A 25,302-nucleotide genomic window follows, 5' to 3' on the forward strand; every position below is an offset into this window, starting at 1 on the left:
TGGAATTAAAGGCATGCACCACCAACGCCCAGCTTCAGAATCAACTATCTTATGTTCAAGTGTGAGGCTAGAGACTGCACCAATATAAAGTGGAGAACAACAACAACAAAAACAGTAGAAGGACAGAAGAAAAAAATAACTACAAAGACTACTAAAAGATGAAAATTGGTAGTTTCAGATAAACTTTTCTTCTGACTTGTAAGAAAGGGAAACAGAAAATTAAGACAGTTGTAAATGATGCTTAACATTTTCAGTTCTAAGTTCAATCAGCATAGTCATCAATTGGCATTTACTCTGAACCCTATGGGTGAGTAACATGGAACCAGATCCCACAAGAAATACTATCTTCTGCCTACATGAGCAAACTTAGCTCTTGGATTACTGCTTTCAGGAGCTATACATAATGACAGTTGATGTCAATAGGTTGTGAGATTCAGCTTGAAATTGTTATGTTAAAATAGGGACAATCATCGATGGATGGTGGTGACACATGCCTTTATTCCCAGCACTCAGGAGGCAGAGGCAGGTGGATCTCTGAGTTGGAGACCAAGCTGGTCTACAAGAGCTACTTCCAGGACAGCCTCCAAAATCACAGAGAAACCCTATCTTGAAAAACAAAACAAATAAGTAGGAACAATCATATACCAAGTTTAATAATAAAAAACATAATTGAAGGCTGTGTGTGGTAGTACCTGTAATCCCATCACTTGGGAGCTAGAGACAGAAGGATTGGGAATTCAAGAGCATCCTCAGCTACATAGCAAGTTCAAGGATAGCTTGGGCTAAATGACCTCCTGTTCCAAAAACCACCAAATATCTCCTACTATTATCCCCAAGAAGAATCTCTCTCTCTCTCTCTCTCTCTCTCTCTCTCTCTCTCTCTCTCTCTCTGTGTGTGTGTGTGTGTGTGTGTGTGCGTGTGCGTGTGCGTGTGCGTGTGTGTTGAGGCAGGGTTTCTCTGTGTAACAGTTCTGGCTGTCCTGGAACTTGCTTGGTAGACCAGGCTGGCCTCGAATTCTACCTGCCTCTGCCTCCCAAGTATTGGGATTAAAGGCATGCACCACTACCACCCGGTTCTGAATATATTTTTTTATGTTGAACAAAGAAGTCATTGTCCAATGCAGTTATGCTCCTAAGTTTTTAAGGTATTTACTAATTAATATATATTATCAAATATTATTTTGCAGTGAAAGAGTTTATTTTTATTTAACTACTATATCAATAATGCAAGGTAGACTTTCACCTTATCAGGTAAAAATAAGGTGAGTTGACTCAGGACATACAGGAGGGCTGTGCATGTGTGAATAAGGACATGCAGAAGCCAGTGGTCAAATTCAGGTGTCCTTCCTCAGGAACAGTCTGCTAGCTTTTTTTCTGAGATGGAGATGGGGAGGGCATGATGCAGTGACCCTCTGTGACCAAAATGGAAAGATGAGGAGGCCAAGAGCGTATAGTGTCTAGTTATCTCGGGCAATCTCCCATTCAAGTACTAATTAGGCTTTCTTAGGTCAGAAGAGATGTCAAAGACATGATAATATAACCATAGACTTTTAATTGATTCATTGTAGATTTCACATCATGTATTCCGATCCCATCCATCTCCCAGTCCCTTATTATTCACCTACCACCCTTGCAACCTCTCTACTTTTTTTTTTTTTTTTTTCTCCCCTTTTTTAAGGCTGTCTCTCTGCTTGGATTGGACTTGCCTATTAGGATAGTCTGGCCAGCTATAGAGGCCCAGGGACCCACCTGTTCCTACCCCAATTCCCCCATCTCCAGCTTTGGGTTTATAAGGGTGTGATGCTGCCATGCCTAGGTTTTTGTATTTTTTATTTTTAATGGGTTCTGGAGATCTAACTCAGGCTCCTTTACTCATTTATCAACTAAGGCATCTCCCCAGCCCATTTTTGTGTATAGAGCCCAGGTTGTTGCCTCAGCCTTACTAGTGCTGGGGTTATGAACAGGGCTTTGCTTATGCAGTAAAAAATGAAATACAAAGAAACCCTGAGCAGAGTGTGGTAGCACTGGAGAAGAAAAGATAGGAGAATTGGTGCTGTTTTGAAGCCTGCTTGATCTACTTTGCCAGTTCCAAGTCATCCAGGGGGCACTTAGGGATATGCTGTCTCAGTCAGTTCTGGTAGATAGAATGTCAAACATTGCGATTAAAACCTATTTTTAACCTCCAAGGTCAGTAGCACATTTAGTATTAAGGTACTTTTAAAATCCTGCATTAAAAGTGTTTTCTTTAATCAGGTGTGGTAGTACATATGTATGACCCCAGCCTTGGGGGTCAAGACCAGAGGGATCCAGGATAGCATGGGCTATATAGAGAGACCAGTGTCTCAAAGCAGAACAAAGCAGCTGGGGGTGGGGCTTTAGGTGTTTATCATTCTGTAGTAGTTCTCCATCTATTCCTTTTCTCCCACATCCGAATCTCTTTCTAGTAGGGTTCCTATTGCTGGCTACCCAGCCATTACCATCATAATACCATTTAAGGTAGCTTGGCTGGATCTATTTATTCTGAGTCCTACAATCTACTTTCTCTTTTAGTCTTGCTTCCTAAATCAAGTTGACAACCCAGTTTATTTTTCCTTCTTTTATTTCAACAACTCTTGATTTAGATTGGTTAGGAGGCTATAATATAATCCGGGCACAACCTCTCCCCCTTGGACTCTGTATTTACGAGGCTTCCTCCTTTTCTGGCTGAACGTGTTGAAGCCAGGCAGAGTACCTCGTGAAGGACTTCAGCCCCCACAGTTCTCTGTGTGCGCATGCTCACTCTTCTTACAGTTGTCAAAGTGCTTTTCCAGAGCGGTCACATAATCAACCCGAAAGAAGAAATAAATACTGTTCACTTTTCAATTTTTATCGATCCTTAAAAACTGGACACTTAAAGGTAACTGCTGCTATGGATTTATTACTTGAAATTGGGTTATCGCATGTAAAAGCCGATCTATTGTGTGTGGTGGGGGAGGGGAACAGGCATCTATTTCTCAGACTTTGCTATATATAAGCAAAAAAACCCTTCCAAATCAAATTATACAGTCAGTTACTTAAGGATACTGCATATTGACTTGGTAAATTTTATCTTAAACACGAACTTAGCTTTTGTTTAAAAGATCTTATTTATTAAAAGGTGGGTCTTGACCTTGACAGTGAATTTATACAGAAAGTGAAATTTGTATTATTTTTAAAGAGCATTGGGAAAAGGGAGTATTTTCTTATAACATTGAGAATTTAATGAGGAAGTATTACTATTAACGCCATTATAAAATATTCTGAGTCTAGGTTACTTTCTGGCTGGGGTGGTGGTGGTAAAGTACAGCATTTTTCCCCCACCAAAAGCATGCAGTTTAAGCTGAAGGCATTAGCAAAAATTGTTGATTGAATACAAACAACAAGAAAAGCTGGGTGATACTAAATATAATCCAACACATATTTCAGCCATGATGATATAGCTATTGTAAAGAAAATTCTAGTTCACCAAAACACTCACATCCAGAAGTATAATGGTCTACTGCAGCACTGTAAGGAGTATGAAAATGTCTCTGTGCCCATCCTCCTTGGCAGTGATGGAACTTTCTGCTGTCTGAATACAAGGTTCACTCTCTTCTCTGTGCTCTATTTATAATACTAATCAAAGTCATTGTTTTAGGTAGAGGGAACTGGGGAGCATTAAAGCAATCTAAAGTAAGCTTTATTGATAGTAGCAGGCAATCCCTGGTGCATGTTAAACTGGGCTGGGTTTTTTTTCTAGGGGAGGGGAAGAGGCAGGGAAGAGAAGACTAAAAAGGCAAGTGATGTGATTGAGAAGTGAAATGTTTCCCCAAACCCACTATGTTCTTTGTACACGAAACTTTGAAATGAAAGATGTATCTGTTAAGCATTTCAGTGATGGTTTTAATAAAAGAAGTTATTCCAACTTCTTGTCTGGTATCTTTTGTGTAATAGTTAAGAGAGATGATACCTCCATTTTAAAAATTGTTATCTTTAATAGTCTAAAGGCAGAGCTGTTATGCCCTTTTACAAATGTCCCAAGAAAGATGCTTCTCCAGTATGTGGGTTAATTAACAGTATTAAATATATTAATAACATATTTGCAATTGTACTGTCATCTAAAAATAATTATATGTTTGGTCATAGCTCCTTTAACATTTCAAAATATTTGTTTTCAAGGTCTCAGACCTGTGATATTCAGATATGTAAGGCAATTAACATATCCTGAGACAACCTAATTCAGTGAAAACTACACACTTAGAAATCTTTTAACTAAAAGTGATTACTGTTTTCATCCTTGAGTAAGAAAACAGGTTGTATGACAGAGGTGAATATAGCTCTTCTATGTGAAGTGGAAAATACCATACACTCCTTATATGGCTAAATGAAGCAGTGAGGGTAATGTACTATAATTACAATGTATGAGAATTTGGGACTTTGTACTCCTATTTTTAACGGTTGCTAGCATATGGTAATTCAGGGTCGTCAAACCATAGTCTTTCACTGTTAATACTAGTGATAAAAGAATGGATTCTAAATTTGCCAGTCTTGTGACTGAGGCAGCAGCAGGAGGATTCAAAAATGAAAATCTGGCAACCCCAGAATTATCTTGACTGTCTACTTAAATCTTAGATGCGTTTTTAAAGTCCCGCCCCCACTCCATCTCACAGACTCCCTCCCTCCTCCCTCTCTACCTCCCTCCCTCTGACCTCAAATCCAACCAGAAGCATTTCTCCACTCTGCAGAGAATTTCTCAGGCTCCCGTTGAGACTTGAAACACCAAGAAGCCAGGAAATCTCTTGGGCGGCAGAATTGGAGACGAGAAAATTGAAGAATAAGCAGAAACACCACAATCCTTAGAGTAATAAGAAGCAAACACGTCTAAACGTTTCAGTAGGTTTTCTTTTCGGTTTGTTTGTTTGTTTGTTTTTTTGAGTCAGGTTTCATTTATACCAGGCTGGACTCGAACTGGCTAAGAAGTCAAAGCTGACCTTGAATATTTGATCCTTCTGCCTCTACCTCCAGAGTACTAGGATTACAAGCATGCGCCACCACGCCCGGCGATTTGCCTCTGTTTAGAAACTGGGTTTTCTTTTATATTAAAACGTCTCCTAACAAAATGGAGTAGCTGCCGCTACTGGGAGGCCAGAGGATGATTGTGCAGCTGACTTCTTCCAACAAATGCCTAAGATTTGCTCTCATGGTTCGCTGCAGCCAAATGAAACAATTGTCCGCGGCAAGAAGGCAGTTTGCTAATCAAGACGGCTGTCTTCCTTTTTTTTTTTTTTTTTTTTTTTTAAGTGCTCCAGCTGGAGAAGGGGAAAGAGAGGGTCGTGTACCCACGTCTTTTTAACCTTGCTGAAGGACGCAGCACTATTTATTGACGTATGCAAATAACTGGGGGAGGGTGGTGCTTGGGAAAAAACAGGAACCAGAATCAGTTTCTCATCGCAGGGCGAACGCTCTGAGTTCCGGTGAAGGGGAAAGAGACGTGGCGAAATTGCTGTCTTTCTGTCTTATAAGCACATCTCTCACTAATAGAGAAAAGGGACCGAGACGTCAGAAGGGGTGAAGACGCTCTCATAGTGTTTTTAGAGACCTTGCTCGAGCCCTCCTATCTACCCCCCCTCCCGCCCCGCATCCCGACCTGCTCTTCTAAATGCGAGATTATGGATTTGCGTTGCAATTGGCTAGTGGCGGTGGCACTGGATTTTCGCAAGTAAAACACCCGCCCGCTTCAGTGAGGGCATTCATGATCACACTGACAATAACGCATCTCTCTTTCTTCCCGTTTCAGCTGCGCAAACCATGCAGGATGATTTACTGATGGACAAAAGCAAAACCCAGCCACAGTCTCAGCAGCAGCAGCAGCAGCGGCAGCAGCAGCAGCAACAGCTCCAGCCCGAGCCCGGCGCAGCCGAAGCCCCGTCCACGCCCCTCTCCTCAGAGACCCCTAAGCCCGAAGACAGTAGCGCAGTGCCGGCCCTCAGCCCCGCCTCGGCCCCTCCAGCCCCCAACGGCCCCGACAAAATGCAGATGGAGTCGCCGCTCCTGCCGGGCTTGAGTTTCCATCAGCCTCCTCAGCAGCCGCCGCCGCCGCAGGAGCCCGCGGCGCCCGGAGCGTCGCTGTCGCCGTCCTTTGGCAGCACCTGGTCCACGGGCACGACGAACGCAGTGGAGGACAGCTTCTTCCAGGGGATCACCCCGGTCAACGGGACCATGCTCTTCCAAAACTTCCCGCACCACGTCAACCCGGTCTTCGGAGGCACCTTCTCCCCGCAGATCGGCCTGGCGCAGACCCAGCACCACCAGCAGCCGCCGCCGCCCGCGCCGCAGCCTCCGCAGCCAGCGCAGCCCCCGCAGGCGCAGCCCTCTCAGCAACGCCGCTCGCCCGCCAGCCCCAGCCAGGCGCCCTATGCGCAGAGGAGCGCCGCCGCCTACGGCCACCAACCCATCATGACCAGCAAGCCGTCCTCGTCCTCTGCCGCTGCGGCCGCTGCTGCCGCGGCCGCCGCCTCCTCGGCCTCGTCCAGCTGGAACACGCACCAAAGCGTGAACGCCGCCTGGAGTGCCCCGTCCAACCCGTGGGGTGGCCTACAGGCTGGCCGGGACCCTCGCCGCGCTGTCGGCGTGGGCGTGGGCGTAGGTGTGGGGGTACCCTCCCCTCTTAACCCCATCTCGCCGCTCAAAAAGCCCTTCTCCAGCAATGTGATCGCGCCACCCAAGTTCCCTCGTGCGGCCCCGCTCACCTCCAAATCCTGGATGGAGGATAACGCTTTCCGGACCGATAATGGTAACAATCTGTTGCCTTTTCAGGTAATGCCCCTGTGCTCTTGCACACGCCTTCTTCCCACCCGTTTCTCCCCCTCTTTCCGGTTTTTAAACATCGGCCCACCCGCTGTTATTTAGAAGGGATGGCAAATTGCAGCTCCCCTAAAATCTTATGGTTCACTGTGACTATTCCACTCAATCTGGATGGGGGTGGGGTATGAGCTTGGGGGAACATTGTGCCTGCTTGCGGGTAGAAGAGGGCCTTTTTTTCTTCCAGTTCTTCTCCTCCTCCTCCGTGCTTGGTGCTTCTTATTTTGGCCTTTGACAAATGAAGCCGTATGTGAACAGCCAGGTGCAGGAGAAAGTAGACTGAGATTCCTATCATTTTAAGCAGCTTCACATTTTCAGGTTACGCAATCCTAGGCTCAAGGTGCTGGAAAGCCATCCACGCCCAAACCACCCTGGCTTTACTCTTAAAGCGGTTAACAGCCTTTGAGTGGTGCTATTTCAAATAGTTGCTTATGCTCAACCAAACTAATGTGAACACATGTGTTTATCTCTCACTAAGGCACTGCAATCACTAATAATCAGCATATTGCCCTGCCAGGAAAATTACGAGTGTGAGATTCCAATAAACACCCTAAACTGAAGTAGAAGAGTGGAAATTCAAGGGGTACTATTCCCATGCTCTCACTTAAAAGGATTTAGGTTGGTTTTTTTTTCCAAGAGAGAGACAATAGGACACGACCTTCAGAGCCATATTGCAATGGAGTCTATTTGCTAGCGAGCACTGAAATATTTAAAGCTGCAGTGTCCTTCACCAGTTGGGTTATTTAAGAAGACAATGCAGATCAATTACACCATTTGAAACTGGGCAAAGTGAAAGTCTTGCAACTTTAATGAAAAATGAGTCTTGTGCCTTGGTATTAAATGCCAATGAAAAGTCCAGGAAGTGCTCCCGACAGAAATATTGAATGGACAAAGTGCCCTTGATCCTGTTGCTTTCTCAGTCTGTAGCCACAGCAGTGGGCAGGGTCCTGGACATTTTGGATCAGAAAGGGTGCTGAGAGTGTGCGTTCATTGGGAGCCTTTGCTCTCTGATAGGCACTTACTTACCAGGCCCCTGTGAATTGATTTGTCCATATGCTTTTAGGCGCTGATATGAGAGAAAATCTGGGCGTGGTGGTGAAAGCTTATAGTTCCGGCACCAAGGCTGGGCTGTAGCTCAGCCTGGGTTACTGATATGATTTTGTCTCAAAAAAGGAAAGAACAAGAATCCTTTGACCCCCTACTGACAGATGATAGACTCACAATTTGACCAAGGAAGAATCTGGTACAGCTGGAGCCTTCAGTTTGCTCATCTTTACCTTTCAGATGTTTGGGGGTGGGTTCCTATCATGTCGAAGGAAATACCATCGTTGAAAACATGTCTCAAGCCTATAGCAAGAATTTTTGTTCATGACAACTCAGGGTCTATGGAATTTGGTTGTTTGGGTTTGGGGGCTTTTTCTTGGTGTTACACAGGCTGGTGCTGTGAGGTGTTGCTCCTGCTAAGCACACTCCCTGTGGAGTTATACTCTTATCCCTGAGAAGCTTCAGTGAGCAGAGGTCTCACAGTTTTAAAGGGTCTTACAGGAATGGTAGATTTTAGTTTTCTCAACAGGGTGTTATATAGCTTGTGCTTATCTCAGAATATGCTGTTTGCTGAGGATGACCTTGAACTCCCAACTCTCCTGCCTCCAACTTCCAGGTGCTAAGGTTATAGACTTATGCTATCATACTGATTTCTTTCCATTCTAACACTTATTTTAGTAAATGGAGATTCTTTGCAATGGCATGAATTCTGTTAGCTGAGAACAGTGAGTAGGACAGGAAGGAGATGCTGGAGTTGGCACTTGGAAGGAGAGGCCATGTGCCTTGACAGTTCCCACTCAGAAGATAATCTGGATTCCTTTTTAATGTTTAAAATAAAAATGTGTGTGTGTGTCTGCAAGAGCGAGTGCACTTGAGCTTGCATGCCTGGTTTATGTTTGGAGGTCAGAGGAAACCTTGTGGAGTCTGTTTTCTCCTTTACCTTTATGTGAATTCTGGGATCAAACTGATTGGCAGGATTTCAGTCTCCCTTAAATTCTTGTCTTGAATTCTCAGGAGTTTATTTAATTGGAATACAAAAGGTTTTTAAATTTTTATTTATTTTGAGACATGAGCTCTTTCTACTTGGCACAACTCAAGTGGTCCTCTTACCTCTGTCTCCCAGGCTAGTGAAACTACAGTTACGTGACGTCATATCTGGCACGATCAGTCTTTATTTATTAGCACCTAAAAAGGGGATTGGGCCTTATGTTGGTGAATACCTTTGATCCTAGCAGTTTGAGGATCTCTGCGTATACAGAGTGAGTTCCAGGACAGCCAAAGACACAGAGGAAAGCCTGTCTTGAAAAACAATAACAAAAAAGTCTGGGGGGTGGGGGTTGGAAAGTAATATAATCCAAAACGTCACCAATCATGGAGGGAGCAGAGATATAGCTCTGTTGGTAAAGTGTTTGTCATGAAAGCATATGAGGACTTGAATTTTGTTCTGTAGTGTCTGCATAAAAATCTGGGTGTTCTGGCCCATGCATATAACCCTAGCGCTGGGGAGTGAGGAGGGTCTTAAGGCTTGTTGGTCAGTGAGCTCCAGGTTCAGTGAGAGGGACTGTGTCAGAAACTAGTGAGATCCGTAGAGTAAGACACCAGACATTGATTGACCCCCGGCCTCTGCATATGTGTGCAAACACACACACACACACACACACACACACACACACACTCCCCGATACTGAGTAGTAGTAGTAGTGTGAGGATTGCCAATGTTTCTCAACAAACCATTGCATGATGCTAGTCAGACCAAAACACCTTTGTACTCTTTATTTTTTTATTTTTATTCTGTAATAGATAGATGATAGTACTATTGAATGGGCAAAAAACGATCGACTCATTTGGTTAAAATTAAACATTTTTTGGCCTCAAAAATTAATACTCTCTGTGTCTCATTTCTACTTCTTATTTAAAATGGTTCTTTAATTTTTTTGAAGATTTATTTTTATTCTTTATTCATATGTACGTGTTTGTGTGAGTATATGCCATGCATCTGTAGGTGCCAGCCTATACTAGAAGGCATCTGATTTCCTAAAGCTAGGATGATTGATTATGGTCAGTCATCCTCAGATGTAGCTGCCGGGAAGCGAACCTGGGTTCTCAGTTGTTAAGTGCTCCCACCTGCTGCACTTCTTCAGCTGGGCTTTAAGGTTTTGAAGTAGCATTGTATTGACAGTAGTTGGACCGAGTGCTGCATATACCTGTGTGCAGTCAAGAGGTTGAGGCAGGAAGATGCCTTGGCCTACGAGGTGAAAACCTCTGTTTGGTTTTGTTTTGCTTTGCTTTATTTTGAGACAGGGTCTCTCTCTCTACATTGATATTTCTGGCTGTTCTGGAATGCACTATATAGACTAGGCTGGCCTTGAACTCATAGAGCTCTGCCTGCCTCTGCCTCTGCCTCCAACTTCCCAGCATTGGGATTAAAGGTGTGTACTACAATGCCTGGCAAAAAACTTGTTTTTTTATTATTATTATTATTATTATTATTATTATTATTATTATTGTTGTTGTTGTTGTTTTTTTGTTTTTCAAGACAGGGTTTCTCTGTGTAGTTCTGGCTGTACTGGAACTTGTTTTGTAGACCAGGCTGACCTCAAACTCAGATCAGCCTGTTTTTGTCTCCCAACGGCTGGGATTTAAGGGCATTCCCCACCATAGCCTCACAAAAATCCTGCTATTTAAAAAATCTTTTTGATTCAGGATTCCTGTAATTTTAGCACCCAGGAGGCTGAGGCAGTAGGCTTACTGTGAGTGTGAGGCCATCCTGGGCTACAGAGTAAGATCTTACCTCAAAAGCAACAAACCAGAAGTATAACTAGAACTAGAGAAATAACTTGGTTGTGCTTTGGCTTGTAAATTTGCCAGGCTTGGTTTGTGTTAATAACTCTTTTTGTTTTATGTGTATGTGTGTTTAGCCTGCATGTATGTCATGTCCTTGTCCTAGAACTGGAGAAACAGATGCTTGTGGATTCTGGGAATTGAACCCAAGTCCTCTGGAATAGCAACTAGTGCTCTTAACCACCGAGCCCTTCTGTAGCCTCATGCCAAATATGTTTCAAAGTCAAAGTGTCTTGGTTCTTAATGGGTGTTAATTTAAACCATTTTTCTAGGATTGGATACATTTTGTTTCTTTAAATTGAGGAAGTTTTCTTTCTTTGTGTTTCGTTTTTTGAGATAGGGTTTTACTGTGTAGCCCTGGCTGGCCTGCAGCTCAAATGCTGGAGTTAAAGGCTTGCCTGATTTTTGTTTTGTTGTTTGGAGATAGTCTCACCACCATTAGCCAGGGTTGGCCTGGAATTTGCTATTTTCCTGCTTCCTCCTCCTCCTGAGGGCTTAGATTACAGGAAGCCATTTCTGGCCTAAACTGAAAAGTTTATTTCATGGAATACGTATATTTAAAAGATTTTAATTTTAATTGTGTGTGCATATGTACAGTACATTTGGTATCTGCAGGGATCAGATGCCAAATCCCCTGGAGCTGTAGTCACAGGTATTTATCTGTGAGTTGTCCACTCAGGTCCTCTTCAAGAGCAGTATGCTTTCTTAACCCCTGACCCTATTTTTCAGGTTTTAATTACTTTCTGGAATCCCACTTTATAGCTCAGGTTGGCCTTGAATTCAGAGCTTTCTGTCTCAGCTTCTAGAGTGGATTATAAAATGTGAGCCACCAGGTATGGCTCCTTTAATTTTTGTTCTTTCTAAACAGGTGCCTAGTGCTAAAAGAGACTTTGAACAGTATCTTTTATAGTGTATCCTTTTGTCTTTGTTGCTTCTGTCTGAGACAGGGTGTCTCATAGTTCAGGCTGGACACAAACTTGCTGATTCAGCCGTGGCTGCCCAGGACACTTCCGACTCAGCCTCCCGAGTGCCCAGCCTCAAGCACATCTGACTTAAAAACAGTAAGAAAGGTCCTTTCATTTGCTGTGCCACTTCACTCTCTTTTGTCATTGCCACCATCACAGTAGCCTCATGTGGTTTGTTTTGTAAAAGCCGCGTGCTTTCTGTTGGCTTCCTAAACCACACAGGCTTTCTTACTCCGATAGACTTGATTGGCTTTCCTGCCTTGAGGTGGCTGCTACATTAGGGATTACTTGTATCTAAAAGCTGTTTCATTTCTAGGCAGGTCCTGAGAAGTGAGTGACATCACTCAGGTAGGAGAACTCTAGCCACTTTTATTGCTACATGCCTGTTGCTTCCTGTAGTGCTAGTGTTGTCAGAATTTGTTGAACTTAGGCTCTCTTTGGACTCCAAAGGGATTTTGTAACAGAACGATCTTTTAGTGAGGCTTCAGTGTGTGTGTGTGTGTGTGTGTGATTTTGTAACAGAACGATCTTTTAGTGAGGCTTCAGTGTGTGTGTGTGTGTGTGTGTGTGTGTGTGTGTGTGTGTGTGTGTGTTTTATACTGGGGCATATATACAGGTGCAGTCACCCTTGTGTATGGATTTGGAGGCCAGAGGTGAGTTTCTGGTGTGTTTGTTGCTAGTCATTTTATTTTTTGAGACAGGGTCTTACTGAACATGACACTATCCCTGCTAGACTGGCTGGCCAGTGAACACACAGGATCTGCCTTTTCCTGCCTCTCTACATCCCCAGTGCTGGGATTTCAGGTAGAGGCTGCCATGCAGGTTCTGAGCTCCTAACCCTCCTCTTTTTATGTCTCAGTGTTGGTATTCAGGTACAGGGCTGCCCTTGGGTTTCTGACAGGGTGCATCTTCTGCTGCAGCCACTATGTTCCCTTTGGAAAGGGTGCTGCCCACCCCTCCCCCCTCTGTTCCTTTCTCTCTGTTTCTTGGCCCCCCCCCCCAATTCTTTTTTTTTTTTCTAATAAAAAATCTCACATGAACTCTGTTCCATGGTGTCATTTTCTCTTGAGCTGATTTTTTTTAATTACAACACTGAGCTCTGGGATTGCAGGTGTATACCCACCACTCCCAGTTTTTTGAGGTGTGTGAAGAGGAACAAGTTCTTGTCATCCAGTTCAGTCTATTCTCAAATGACTCTGCTTCAATCTGGGTTCTAGGCAGATGCAACCACTCCTGCTTTACTGAGGTCCACTATCAGGTTGGTGAATCTTAGCAGAACTCAAGTTTAGCAGTACTCAAGAACAGTGGAACCTTCCATGAGGGAACTACACATGTGCCACTCATGTAGTATGAGATAGGAGAGCCTGTGTGCTATTAAAGAGATATTCTGACTGTGTGGCAAGTTTAGATTTAAGCAGCATTGTTGTCCAAGGAAGTTTAGAAGGGACCTTTGCAAGCACTTAATCTCTGATCACTCTGGAAATCAGATTTCTAGCATGTGACTTACCCAAATTCAGGCCGGTAGTTTATGTCAATAGGGTTTAGAGTCAACTCTGCTTCACAAGTTGGAGGAAATTATGTGATATTTTTTGATCTATAAGGTGGAAATGATAATAATTTACTTTGAGTTGGGTTACAGTAATTGTTACTATAATGACAACCAGAATGTCTGTGTGAACATATCACAGTATGATATGGCTAATGTTCTCATTTAGTGCCATCAATTATTGTGTAATTTTTTTTTCTTTTCTGTTTGCTTAGGAATGTGTTTTCATATTAGGATGAGCTCATACAACACAATCTAAATATCTCAAACTGCCATATAATACCATGTATTTTTTTTCTATGTGATAATATTCTCAATTATCAGATCCTCTGGTGGTACAGTTGATAATTCAACATTTACCTGTGACCAGACCCTGTGTTAATCATTTCACAGATAGCTTCTCATTGAAACTCCTTTGAGGTGGAAGACTATTATCCTCATTATGCTGATTGGGAAATTCAGGGCCAGTACATTTGCATTGTTTGCTCAAGGTTTTATAGTTAGCAATTTACTAACTTGGAACTTGAGCCAGCACTCTGTTCAGTGGAGCGCACACCTTTCGTCCCAGCACTCACAGAGGCAGGTAGATCTCTGTGAGTTTGAGGCTAGCCTGCTCTACACAGTGAATTCCAGGACAACCAGGGATACATAGTAAGCCAGATTCTCTGCCTCCCGTTATGGTTAGTTGCTCTTACCCCTTCCTACTGCCTCTCTACATCAGCACATTGTAGATGAAGGTGCCTACACTGAATTTATACTTCACTTTATGAGAAACCTTGAAGATTCAAAGAAAAACTTGTAATCATGTGATTGAATTATATAACAAAAAAAAATGTTTTTAATTATGAAATAAATGTTTTAGTCAAAGTTGCATCGGAAATCAAAACTTTGACATTTTCCAAGAGATTTTAGTCATTAACTGTAATTAGTTGTTTAAATTTATTGCATTTTTTGTTTGAGCCAGGGTCTTGCTTTATTTTGTGCCCCTCTGGCTGGTCTGGAACTTTCTGTATAGTTCAGGCTGCCTGCTTCTGCCTGTAGAGTGCTGGAATTAAGAGACCTGGCACCATGTCTGATCCACACAACATTTTATTTATTTATTTATTTATTTATTTGTTTGTTTGTTTGTTTAGGGACAGGGTTTCTCTGTGGTTTTAGAGCCTGTCCTCGAACTAGCTCTTGTAGAACAGGCTGGTCTCAAACTCAGAGATCCGCTTGCCTCTGCCTCCTGAGTGCTGGGACTAAAGGCATGTACCACCACCACTGGCCTCCATACAATTTTTAAATATAATTTATTTTTATATATTTTATGTACATTGTTGTTTTGCCTATATGTATGCCCATGTGTGGATGTCAGATCTTGGAGTTACAGTTAACTGCTATGTGGGAGCTGGGAATTGAACCCAGGTCCTCTGGGAGAGCAGTCAGTGCTCTTAACCACAGAGCCATCTCTCCAGCCTGGTCCATACAATTTTTAAGAATAGTTTATTGAAAGCCAGACATGGTGGCTTATACCTTCAATCCCAGCACTGGGGAGGCAGAGGCAGATGCATCTCTGTGAGTTCAAGCCAGCTGGCTTTACATAGTGAGTTCCAGGATGGCCAGGGCTGTGTAAAGAGACTATCTTAAAAAGGATTAGTTTATTGAGTATACTGTAAAAGGGCAGCAGGTGGACAGTAACGAGGGTACCACCTGCAGCTGAGGATCTTTAAGGCTTTGTAGAAGTGGAAGAAAATTATAGTGGTGATACACATATCACACCTTAATCACTACTCACCAGTGCTATCCATATTAATTTATATATTTTTGGAAAAAAAATCAAATATTATTTTCCCATGTCTTTATTTCTCTCTTCTTGCCTTATTCCAACTTTTATATGGTTGTAGAAAATTGTATCTTTTCTGCTTAAATGTCAGTGTTAAAAGGAAGAAATTCCATGAGTGTGGGAATAAGGATGATATTAAAGGGCTGGGGATGTAACTTGATAGATGTATGCATACCTTGCATGTATGAGGCCTGGGTTCTGCCAGTATCTATCCTCCATTAAAAAAGCTTAAAAATAAAATGGGTGTGGTGGCACATGCCTTTAGTCCCAGCAATCTGGAGGCAGAGTTAGGCAGATTTCTGAGTTTAAGGCCAGCCTGCTCTACAAAGTTCTAGGACAACCATGGATACACAGAGAAACCCTGTTTTGAAAAAACCAAACAAGTTTCAAAATAAATATGCCAAATCAGAATTTTTATATAATGAACATTTGTGTTTCTTAAAATTTTCCCTCAACAACAACAACAAACCAAAAATCAAACAAATGGGGTTGAGAGATGGCTGTTGCTGAGGACCAGGGTTGGGTTGCCAGCACCCATGCCAGATGTCACCTAACCATCTATATAAATAGCTCCAGCTCCAGGGGATCTGACACCTTCGCCCTCTGTTGGCACCAGCAGTTATATGAGCAAACCTATACACAGACCCAAATACATATACATAATTAAAAAGACTAAACCAAAACAAAAAGCTCCCAAATATCTACCCCCCAAATTAACTATCTTTTCAGGAAGCAGTGTGAACTGTCTAGTTTATATTTGTCTTAAAATAAGGGAAGAATGAAAGATATTTAAAAGTGAAGGTTGTTGTTTAGTTTTGTTGAGACAGGTAATACAGTCTCATGTAGCCCAAGATGACCTAGAATTTCTCATCATCCTGCCTTTATCACCGAATGGTAAGATTGTAGGTGTGGTCCGCGGTGCCTGGTTTTCTAGAAGTTATTCCTAACTACTGCTCTAATGTAGAGCTAAAGAAGACCTAACCCATCCCAGACTGTTTCAGAACCTATTATTATGTGGTTGACAGCAAAGGCTCATTATCTGTATTCGATTTGAAAGGGGCTGGGCGAGGATGACATAGTTGGCACAGTGCTGGCCACTCAAACATGTATACCTGAGTTCAGTGTCCAGCACTTGATGTAAAAGCCAGGTATGACATTAACCTCCACATATCTGCAGACTTACTCTCACACAGGAATACACACACACACACACACACACACACACACACACACACACACACACACACACACTAAATCAAACTATTACTATGTAAAAATAAAAGGGGGGTTGGGCTAGGAAAGACTAGACTTTCTATGTCACTGAAATTCAGAATTTAAAATTTGTACTACATTAATTGCATGTTGAAAAATTTAACTTTGTATAAACTCTACAACTTTGCAGTGAGTTAGTGTAACAATATGATCTCTTGGGCACAATGTTTAAACTATCTGGCTTCTGACATTGACACAGTGTTTTACTTTGTATCCTTTCCTTCTGGCAGTTTGGAATGATTGAACCTTGACACAGTCATTGGTGATTAGGGTTAAGTCACTTACCAGTGACCCCATTCCTGTATCTCCGTAAAAGTGGAGAGAGGCTGACTTCTGGTTTGCTTTATGAGAGAATATGACTGCTTGAAAGATTAGATATTACTAGCTACTATAGGAGTTCTGTTATGCTTGGATACATGCTTATCTACTAAAATTGTAGTCAGAATTCAAGCTTAATAAGAGAACGGTTGCTGCTATTCCATATTCAGAGTAGTACTCTGATATTTGGAAGTAGAGAAGAACTAGAAAAATGAATCCAGCAGGGTTTTTGTATATTATGGTCACTTTTTGTTTTATTTTGTTTTTGTTTTTATGAGACAAAATAGGTTGGACTGACCTGGAACTCTAATGTATCCTAGCTCCTAGAAATCTCTTTAGGCCTGATCTGCCGTATCTCCCCTCCCCCTACCCTCTGCCTCTCTGTGTGTGTGTGTGTGTGTGTGTTTGGAGGCAGGAGTTGTGCATTCATGCACTCAAACACAAAATGATTGCCACAGAAGCCCTTTTCCACTGGGCTTACATCCCCAGTCCAGTGTCTTGTGTATCTTGGAAATCTAGACATGGTTCTGAAGGTTAGGGAATATAGACTTAAGTCACAAATATGAGATATGTAATTACTTGCTTCTGCTTAACAAAACTTGCCAATGAGTGTGTTAAGAGTTTTCCTTGCTCTGAGCATATTAATTGGTAATGAGGGAAATACGTAAATCTATAACCAGATTTTTTTGTCCCACCTGCCAGCTCTCATATAACCACCTGGAGACTTCTTACTAATTCTGAAAGCTCAGCCTATAGCTTAGGCTTGTTACTAACTACCTCTTACAACTTAACACATTTCTTTTTGTTCATCAGTGTTTTGCCACATGACTTGTGATTTTTCCCTCCCAGCTACTGGTGACTCTCCCTTATTTCCCAGCATCCTGCCTAGCTATTGGCCATTCAGCTTTTTATTGAACCAATCAGAATGACACATTTTCACAGTATTCAAAAAGATTATTTCACAGCATCCTTCCACTTTGTCTAAATAAAAAAGGATGGGTTTAACTTTCACACAATAAAACTATATATATAATAAGAACTTACCAGTAAGAATTAAATTCACAATGTTTAGTCATTTGTATTTGGCAATTTTGGAGAAAATACTTTTATTATTTATTTAATCTTGATGAGTCCAAAACTCTGTATCTAATTTACCTTCTATCATTATGAAGGAAAACTATAACTATGAGTATCTAGTCCTCAACTCCATCAGAGAACTAAGAAGATTAAACTACACAGGAAGTGCAGAACAAGCAAGTTACAAAACTGAAAGAAACAAACTGGACAGTTACCCAAGGTTCCTCTGTAGTATTGGGGCATCCATCTTCAGTCTATGGGCCTAGAATATCTGGACAGACTTTTCTGTGAAGCAGGAGTTTTAAGAGACTGTCTTATTCTGTCTTAGCAAAGTTTGGCAGTTACATTTTTATGTTCATATGGTTCAGTTCAGACAGCATATTGTCAGTAGTTGAGGCAAAGGCAGTTGCTTGCCCAAATGGCTAGTTTTGCCATAAATAAAGCAAGCTCTATATAGAGTTTCTTTAATGCCCATCATCCTGTTTTGAAGTAAATTGGTGCTGCCAGGCAGAGAGGTGTCTCATTATCATGAAAAGTAATTATGTTCTTAAAACATTTTAAGCACATGCCTTTAGTCCCAGCACTTGGAAGGCAGAGGCAGGCGGATCAACCTGGTCTACAAGAGCTAGTTCCAGGACAGCCTCCAAAGCCACAGAGAAATGGTGTCTAAAAAAGAAAACCAAAAAACAAATCAAACCAAACCAGACAAAACAAAACACATTATAAATGCCATGTTCTGTAGGTCTTTGAAGTGTTTGAAGATCATTTATCTAAAATATATCTCTGTGTGGCCTTGGAAGCATACCTAATATGACTATAAGTTTGATGGTTATAGATGGCTATTAACCTAAATAGTTTTCAAAAATGAAAAGTTTACATAATCTTTTTAAATGAACTGCATAGGTACAATTCCTTAAACTAGTAAAAACACATACAGTATATGAAAATAACCTTAATTTTGTATCAATATATGAAACTCCATACCCATGTAAGATATTTGAGACTAGTAGTTCTTTATTTTTTAATTGGAAAGTAGATATAATAATCTACCCTTTTAGCTTATCTTTCTATATACCCCCTTTTTCTTTTCAGAATGAGATCCCTGAATATAATCTCCTTTGTTTAGCTTTTTTCTGACCATTGCCAATAACAAATTGTAATCAACCCCCCCTAAACAATGATGAATATCCATAACCCACTGAATGACCAAAAAACCACCCACCCCATCTCTTGAGAATGTGAGCATTGTGTTCTGTAGACTGCTTCCTATTGTCTGGGGGCTCTGGAATCTTTGAGCAACCCTGAGAACAGTAGGATAATTGTCAAGACCTGGCTAGGCTAGTCTGAAGCTGGACCCTCTCAGCCAGCAGCCTTGAAGCTGTTTTGAATGCAGAGTTCTGAGGAAACTCTAAGAGGCTGGATCACCTGGGCCATCTGTTTTCATTGGTGTCTGGTCCCCGTGCTCTGAAAACAGAAACTTTCAAAGGTAACTCCCCCCCCCCCTCTGATTAACACAAGTATGACTGTGCATTATACATCACCCAGCCAAAGGTGATTTTTGTTTTATGTTTGAGCATGTATTTCACCTGTCTTATAGTTATTTTAGGTTTATTTCTTTATGTTTGTAGCCAGGATTTTTTTGGGGGGGGTGGGGTGGGGTGAGTCTTCTGTCAAATCTGAGCTCTATTGGAAGGAATCCACCGCCTTTTGTTTCCTGTAGAAGCAAAAGAATAACCTCTCTCCCAATGTAACACATTGTCTGACTTCCATTTTGAAGATAAGACATTTTTAAATGTATAAGTTGATTTAATTTAACAGTTTCCATAATCTAATGTCTCTCAGCAGCTATTTTTTTATATTAGCATTTAAAAATTCAAGGTTAACAAGACACTGTATGTGTGTTTTCTATCCTTATATGGCTTTTTTTTTTAAACCTTCTCTTTAAAAACTTTATTATTTTAAACTATTTTTTCTGTCACTATCTATACCTATATTTTTTCTTATGTCTATGCACCTTGTTAAACAGACTGTGACCTGTTTAGAGTTTCCTTTTCCATCTGAACCTGGTTTACTGCAGATCTATAACTTTTTCTGCCTGCATGAGCAAAACCTTAAACCTGCCATGTGACTCAGCTCAATGTGCACTGGCATCTCAAGCACTCAGGTGGCTGCCAGGAGACTGCTATGTCCAGCAGAAGTCACAAGACTCGGAAGCTGTATTTGGCTTTTTTTAAGCTTTTTCAGGTCTTATGTGGAGATATGTGTCTGGATGTTGGGTACCACTTGTAGTCAGACCATTTGTAGGGTCCCCAATAATGACACGGAGACTTACTATTGATTGTAAAAAGCTTGGCTGATAGCTTAGGCTTGTTATTAACTAGCTCTTATAACTTACATCAACCCATTTCCATTCATCTACATGTTGCTATATGACTCATAGCTTTTACCTCTTTTTATATGTCTGTTACCTCTTGTCCATTAGCGTCTTCTTTCTTTGAAGTGTCCTGTGTGAGTGAAAATCCTGACTTTCTATTGGTCATTCAGCTTTTTATTAAACAAATTAGAATGGCACATTTTCACGGTGTATAAAAAGATGATTCCACAACACTCAATTATCTGCCTGCTACAAATGTTGATTTTCATATTTTTTAGAGATACCAAGGCTCCAAGAGGAAGTTCTTATGAATACTTTATAGGAGGCTATGTCTCCTATAGGAGGCCCTATATGGTTGTAAGAAATAGAATTCAGGATAGAGCCTATAGTTTGACTCTTGACAAGTTAGACATCTTGAGGATTTAAGTAATGTAGTTATAAGTCAAGGGGCCATCCCAGGGAGTTATTATTGTGCTTGCAAGGTAGGCATACTCATGAATTTTCCACAAGTGCTGTTTATAGACTTCTGTGGGAGTCCAAATGATGTATTTTAACCTGTTACATGTGTATATGTGTGTGTGGGGGTGTGTGATGGTCTCATTGTGCAGCCCTGGCTGACTTGAAAATATGGAGTTCAGGTTGGCTTTGAAGTTGCCAATTTCAACTTGAGTTTTTTGAATACTGAGATTATAAGCAAGTACTACTAAGTATCATTTATATGTGCTGGATAAACAACCTTGTGTGAACTAATCTAATAGTTGAAGTAGGAAGGCACTCATGAACTAAAATATAACTTAGCACCTTGGAATAAAGCCTATTTGTCTTTCCCCAGAAGCACTATTACTTAATTCTCAGAAATAATATACATTATGGCATAAATCTCTGTGGGCAGATCTTAGTAGAGAGAAACAAAAATGGACTATTAATATCATTTGAGAGGATCATAGAATTAATATACACATGGGAGGAAACATGGTGAACTATGTATACATAAGGCTATTTATTGTAAAGGCAAACAGCTTCATTCTTTGAGCCTTCAAATTCATTTAAAGGGGAAGATCAGCAGAGCAAAGAAGTAAACTTCCTTTCTGTATAACTCAACATGTAGGTAACTATTGGTGGTGTTACAGTGTCAGCCAGTTCCTAGAAGTGCTAGCAACCCATCTTCACTACATGGCTGAAAATGTAAACCCTATTGGGTCAGTTTTGTCTTTTTTTTTTTTTTTTTTGGTAATGTATATATTTAACACTCTTGAAACCTTTTCTGCAAGGCATCCATAGAATATGTAAACATAGGTAAATATGTATAGTGTCATAAAGAGTATCTTATGGTTTGTAAAAATATAAAAAGTTACTGTTTGTAGACTAAGAACACTTGGTTTCTGGGTTGAGACTGTGATCATAAATTTGATGTGCTTTTTCCCCCCTTCAGGGTTAAACCCAGGGCCTTGTTCTTGGTATGTATACCCTCTACCTGAGTTACACCCTAAGCTTTGTGAGCAGGGGTTTTGCTTTGACTCTAAAGGACTTGGAGATGATGATCCTTCGGCCGTGGCCTCCGTATTGCTGAGATTGTAGATATATCGTGTTGTGCTCACCCCTCCTTTGGTCTTTGACACAGGGTCTTGCTGTATACCTGAGGGCTGGTTGGACAAGGCTCGAGAGTGCTGGGATCGCAGGCATGTGTGGCCACACTTAGCTGAAATGTTCACTTTCTCTTGTTGGTTGGTTTTTTTTTTTTTTTTTTTTTTTTTTTTGAGATAGGGTCTCACTATGTGTTACAGACTGTCCTTGAACTTCTGTATACCCACCTCTGCCTCCCGGGTGCTGGGACTAAAGGCATGTATCACTTTGTCCAGCCCAAATAATTTCATTCTTTTGGAGTTAATTTATTCAGTCACCGTGATCTTGTTTATTCTCGACTTCCCAAGTCACATTATTAATAATAGAACTGAGTAGAATTCGTGTCAGGATGACTCATCATAACACTGAGAAATGCTTAGAGGGCTGGTGAGACGGCTTAGTGGGTGAAGGAGCTTGCCATGAAAGCTGGATGAGCTAAATTCAATCCCCAGAACCCACTAAAAGGTGGAAGGAGAGAATCAGCTCCATAAAGTTGTTTCCTGACTTCCCATGTGGGCCATGGCAAGTGCCCTGCCTCTGCCTCTCATGCACACAGACACAATGGTAACCAATCAGATTGGGAAAAAATCCTAAGGAGGAAACTCTGGTTTAACAGTTTGACAAAAAGCAGGTGGTAGCAGGACGATTAGATAGCCATTGCAGCCTGTGAGACTGGGAAACAGATAAAAGAGCCAAAGACTTTGGATATTTTTTTAATTTAAATACACTAGAAATTTATTTTTTTATGTTTTTGGGGGTAGAAAGTTTGGTCATGACATTAGTTGGTTCCATGTCTTTGTGAGGCTCCTCCCTGTCTGCTTCATTGGCGGTGGGTGCCTTCTGTGTCCCTGTGTGCTTTGAGAGGAGACTTGGAATCTCACAGGTGTAGTGGGGCTGATGAAGGAGGGGGCATTTTAGAAGAAACAGCTTAGTGACCTGGCTGTCTGAGTTCCTGCTCATACTCCAGGTGTCCCAAGCCTTAGGTTTCAGATCAGCAGTTAAGAGACAATTAGTATATGTGGCCAGAAATTCCTCTCTCTCACAGTCTGGTGGAAATGTTTTTCTTCTTCTTTTTTTGTTTTTGTTTTTGCTTTTTTGAGTCAGGATTTCTCTGTGTGTAACAGCCCTGACTGTCCTGGAACTCTTTGTAAACTAGGATGCCCTTGAACTCACAGAGATCTTCCTGCCTCTGCCTCCCAAGTGCTGGGATTAAAGGCGTGTCTCACCACCCCCATACTGTTTTCTTCCTTCTTTAACAGAGACCCATAACCAAGATATGCAGAGGACTGAGGTGAGAAAGGATCAGTAAGGTTTATGAGATTTTGAGGGTAAGCTGAGGTAACTTCATCATTTGTTACAAATCTGCTTTTGTGTTTGTGTAGTAGACTCAGATAAATGATTAAGGAGGAGAGCTTTTGTGGCATTTTTGTTAAGGACAAAATGTACATTGACTTCCTTTTGGCATGTTTGCTAGAAGCATCACCCGTGTATTCTGTCTTCTGGGTATTGTAACACTTTGGTGCTCTTTTTCAGGTAGAGATAGCTAACACAGACTCACAGACCAAAGGCCAAGCACCCACATCACTCTTCTCACACGCATTATTTTATTATTTAATTCTTACACAGTCTTCTGAAGTAGCGATTACGATCCTTAAGACTCCCGGGGAAAGTTACTTAGTCTGTGAGCTAGCACTTAGCACCCTGAAATGAACAGCTTTGTCTCATTTTACTCTTGGTGAGGGCTCTCTGCCACATTAGAACTGGGTTACACAAGGGTGAGGGCCTTTTTACTGCAGTGTCCCCATAGGCTGTGACAGTAACGTGGGGCACTCTAAACATAGTCCTTCCTGCATGTGTTATTTTTTACATTTATAGACAGTTGATAATGTATTTATTGGTGAGTTTATTTATAGTTAACAATGTAAGAATAATTTAACTTTTGTAAACATTTCCTGGCTCACTAGGGCTCGACTAGTAGTGCTGAAGCTGAGCCATGTTCTGGTCTCATTCAGCTCCCAGACATGTATGTATTAAAATAGAAAATGATGAGGCTTAAAATAGAGTATGATATGCCCACAAAGAGTATATGTATGTATCAAAGAGAGAGGATAATTAAATTTGTGTTGGGGGCATGGAAAACCTTCATAGTTTTTTTTTTTTTTTTCAAGTTTTTAAAATGATTTTTGAAAGTAATTCATGTTTTCAATTTTAATCAATTTTAAAACGAGGAAAATTACTGACTGCTCTTAATTCTTTTCTTCCTTCCTTTTTTTTTTTTTTTTTTTTTTTTTTCTGGAGACAGGTTTCTCTGTGTAGCTTTGGAGCCTGTCCCGGAACTCATTCTGAAGACCAGGCTGGCCTCAAACTCACAGAGATCTGCCTGTCTCTGCCTCCCAGTTGCTGGGATTAAAGGCGGGAGCCACCACTGTCTAGCACTGCTTTTAATTCTAGTATCAAGACAGAAGTGTTCCAGTGTTCTGTGTTTTCCACCGGTTACCACATTTTATTGTTATTTTTAAACTAGTATATTTTAGTCAAAGGACAGTCTTGTGGAGTCAGTTCTTTTTCTCACCTTTATCTTTATGTGAGTTCCGGGATCTAACTCATCGCTAGCCTTGTGGGGAAAGCACCTTACATGCTCAGCCATCTTTTTTTGTTGTTTTGTTTTTCAAGATGGGGTTTCTCTGTGTAGCCCTGGTTGTCTGGGAACGAACTCTGTAGAACCTGGCTGGCCTTGCACTAACAGATCCATCCACCTCCCAATTAAAAGTGTGTGCCACTGCTGTCTGGCACACTGAGCCGTCTTACTGGCCTAGTTATTCCTCCATCCATCTACCCGCTCATCATCCATCTGTCTGTCCATCCTTCCGTCCATCTACCATCTTTCCTGTAGTTTTTTGAGACAGGGTGCTCACTATCTGTAGACCAGGCTGGCATTGAAGTCATAGAGGTCTGCCTATCTCTGCTTTCTTTGTCCTGGGACTAAAGGCATATGTAACTATGCCTGGCTTCCATTGTCTTTTTCATGTATATGTACAATGTCTTTGACATAGCAAAGGTAATTTGTGTACATATTTCAGCTCCTTTTTTTTAGCATTTCATATCATTAAATTTATAAAGATTTTGATAACTGCATACTATTTCCTACAATAATCAGTTGCAGTTACCCAAAGGTTCTATATTCAGAGGATTTAGATTATTTTCAAGTGTATTTTTATTTTTTTGTGTGCTGGGTCATGCTTTTCCCGAACTTGGCTTTTTAACAGTTACAGTGTGTCATAATGGCTCCAGCCATCTCAGTGTTTATTTAGAACTGAGTGGGCCTGTTCCATAGGTAGACAAGGAATGGGTTGGAGAGCTTACCAAGATACTTAATTAAGTAGCTGGAGGAGCTGGTGCATAAACAAGAAACTACTAGGATGGTGTGCTGAGTAGAGGAGAAGATTTGGAATAGAAGTTAGGTAAATGAGAGAGAAGGCTGGGGAAACAGGAAGGGCAGCTTACAGAGAGCATCACTTTCGATGTTCATGGCACTGGGGTCAAAGCATAGCAGCTTACA

The 25,302-nt window shown here is 41.4% G+C and overlaps 1 protein-coding gene across 11 annotated transcripts in view; it reads left to right on the forward strand.

Moving 5' to 3' along the window:
- Positions 1 to 25,302, forward strand: part of Cpeb3 (cytoplasmic polyadenylation element binding protein 3) — a 166,002-nt gene that overhangs the window by 21,353 nt on the left and 119,347 nt on the right. For 8 of the 11 annotated variants that reach the window (XM_051199586.1, XM_051199582.1, XM_051199581.1 and 5 more), the window contains exon 2: positions 5,795 to 6,813. In XM_051199586.1, the coding sequence (XP_051055543.1) occupies positions 5,806 to 6,813 (1,008 nt within the window). In that variant the 5' untranslated portion in view covers positions 5,795 to 5,805. Of the gene's footprint in view, positions 1 to 2,741; positions 2,897 to 4,742; positions 4,891 to 5,349; positions 5,566 to 5,794; positions 6,814 to 25,302 lie in introns of those variants that run through there. The other 3 variants (XM_051199585.1, XM_051199583.1, XM_051199584.1) reach the window with 3 other exon arrangements.

Source organism: Phodopus roborovskii, unplaced genomic scaffold (genome assembly GCF_943737965.1).
Source record: "Phodopus roborovskii unplaced genomic scaffold, PHOROB, whole genome shotgun sequence".
In the NCBI taxonomy this organism is placed as follows: Eukaryota; Metazoa; Chordata; class Mammalia; order Rodentia; family Cricetidae; genus Phodopus; species Phodopus roborovskii.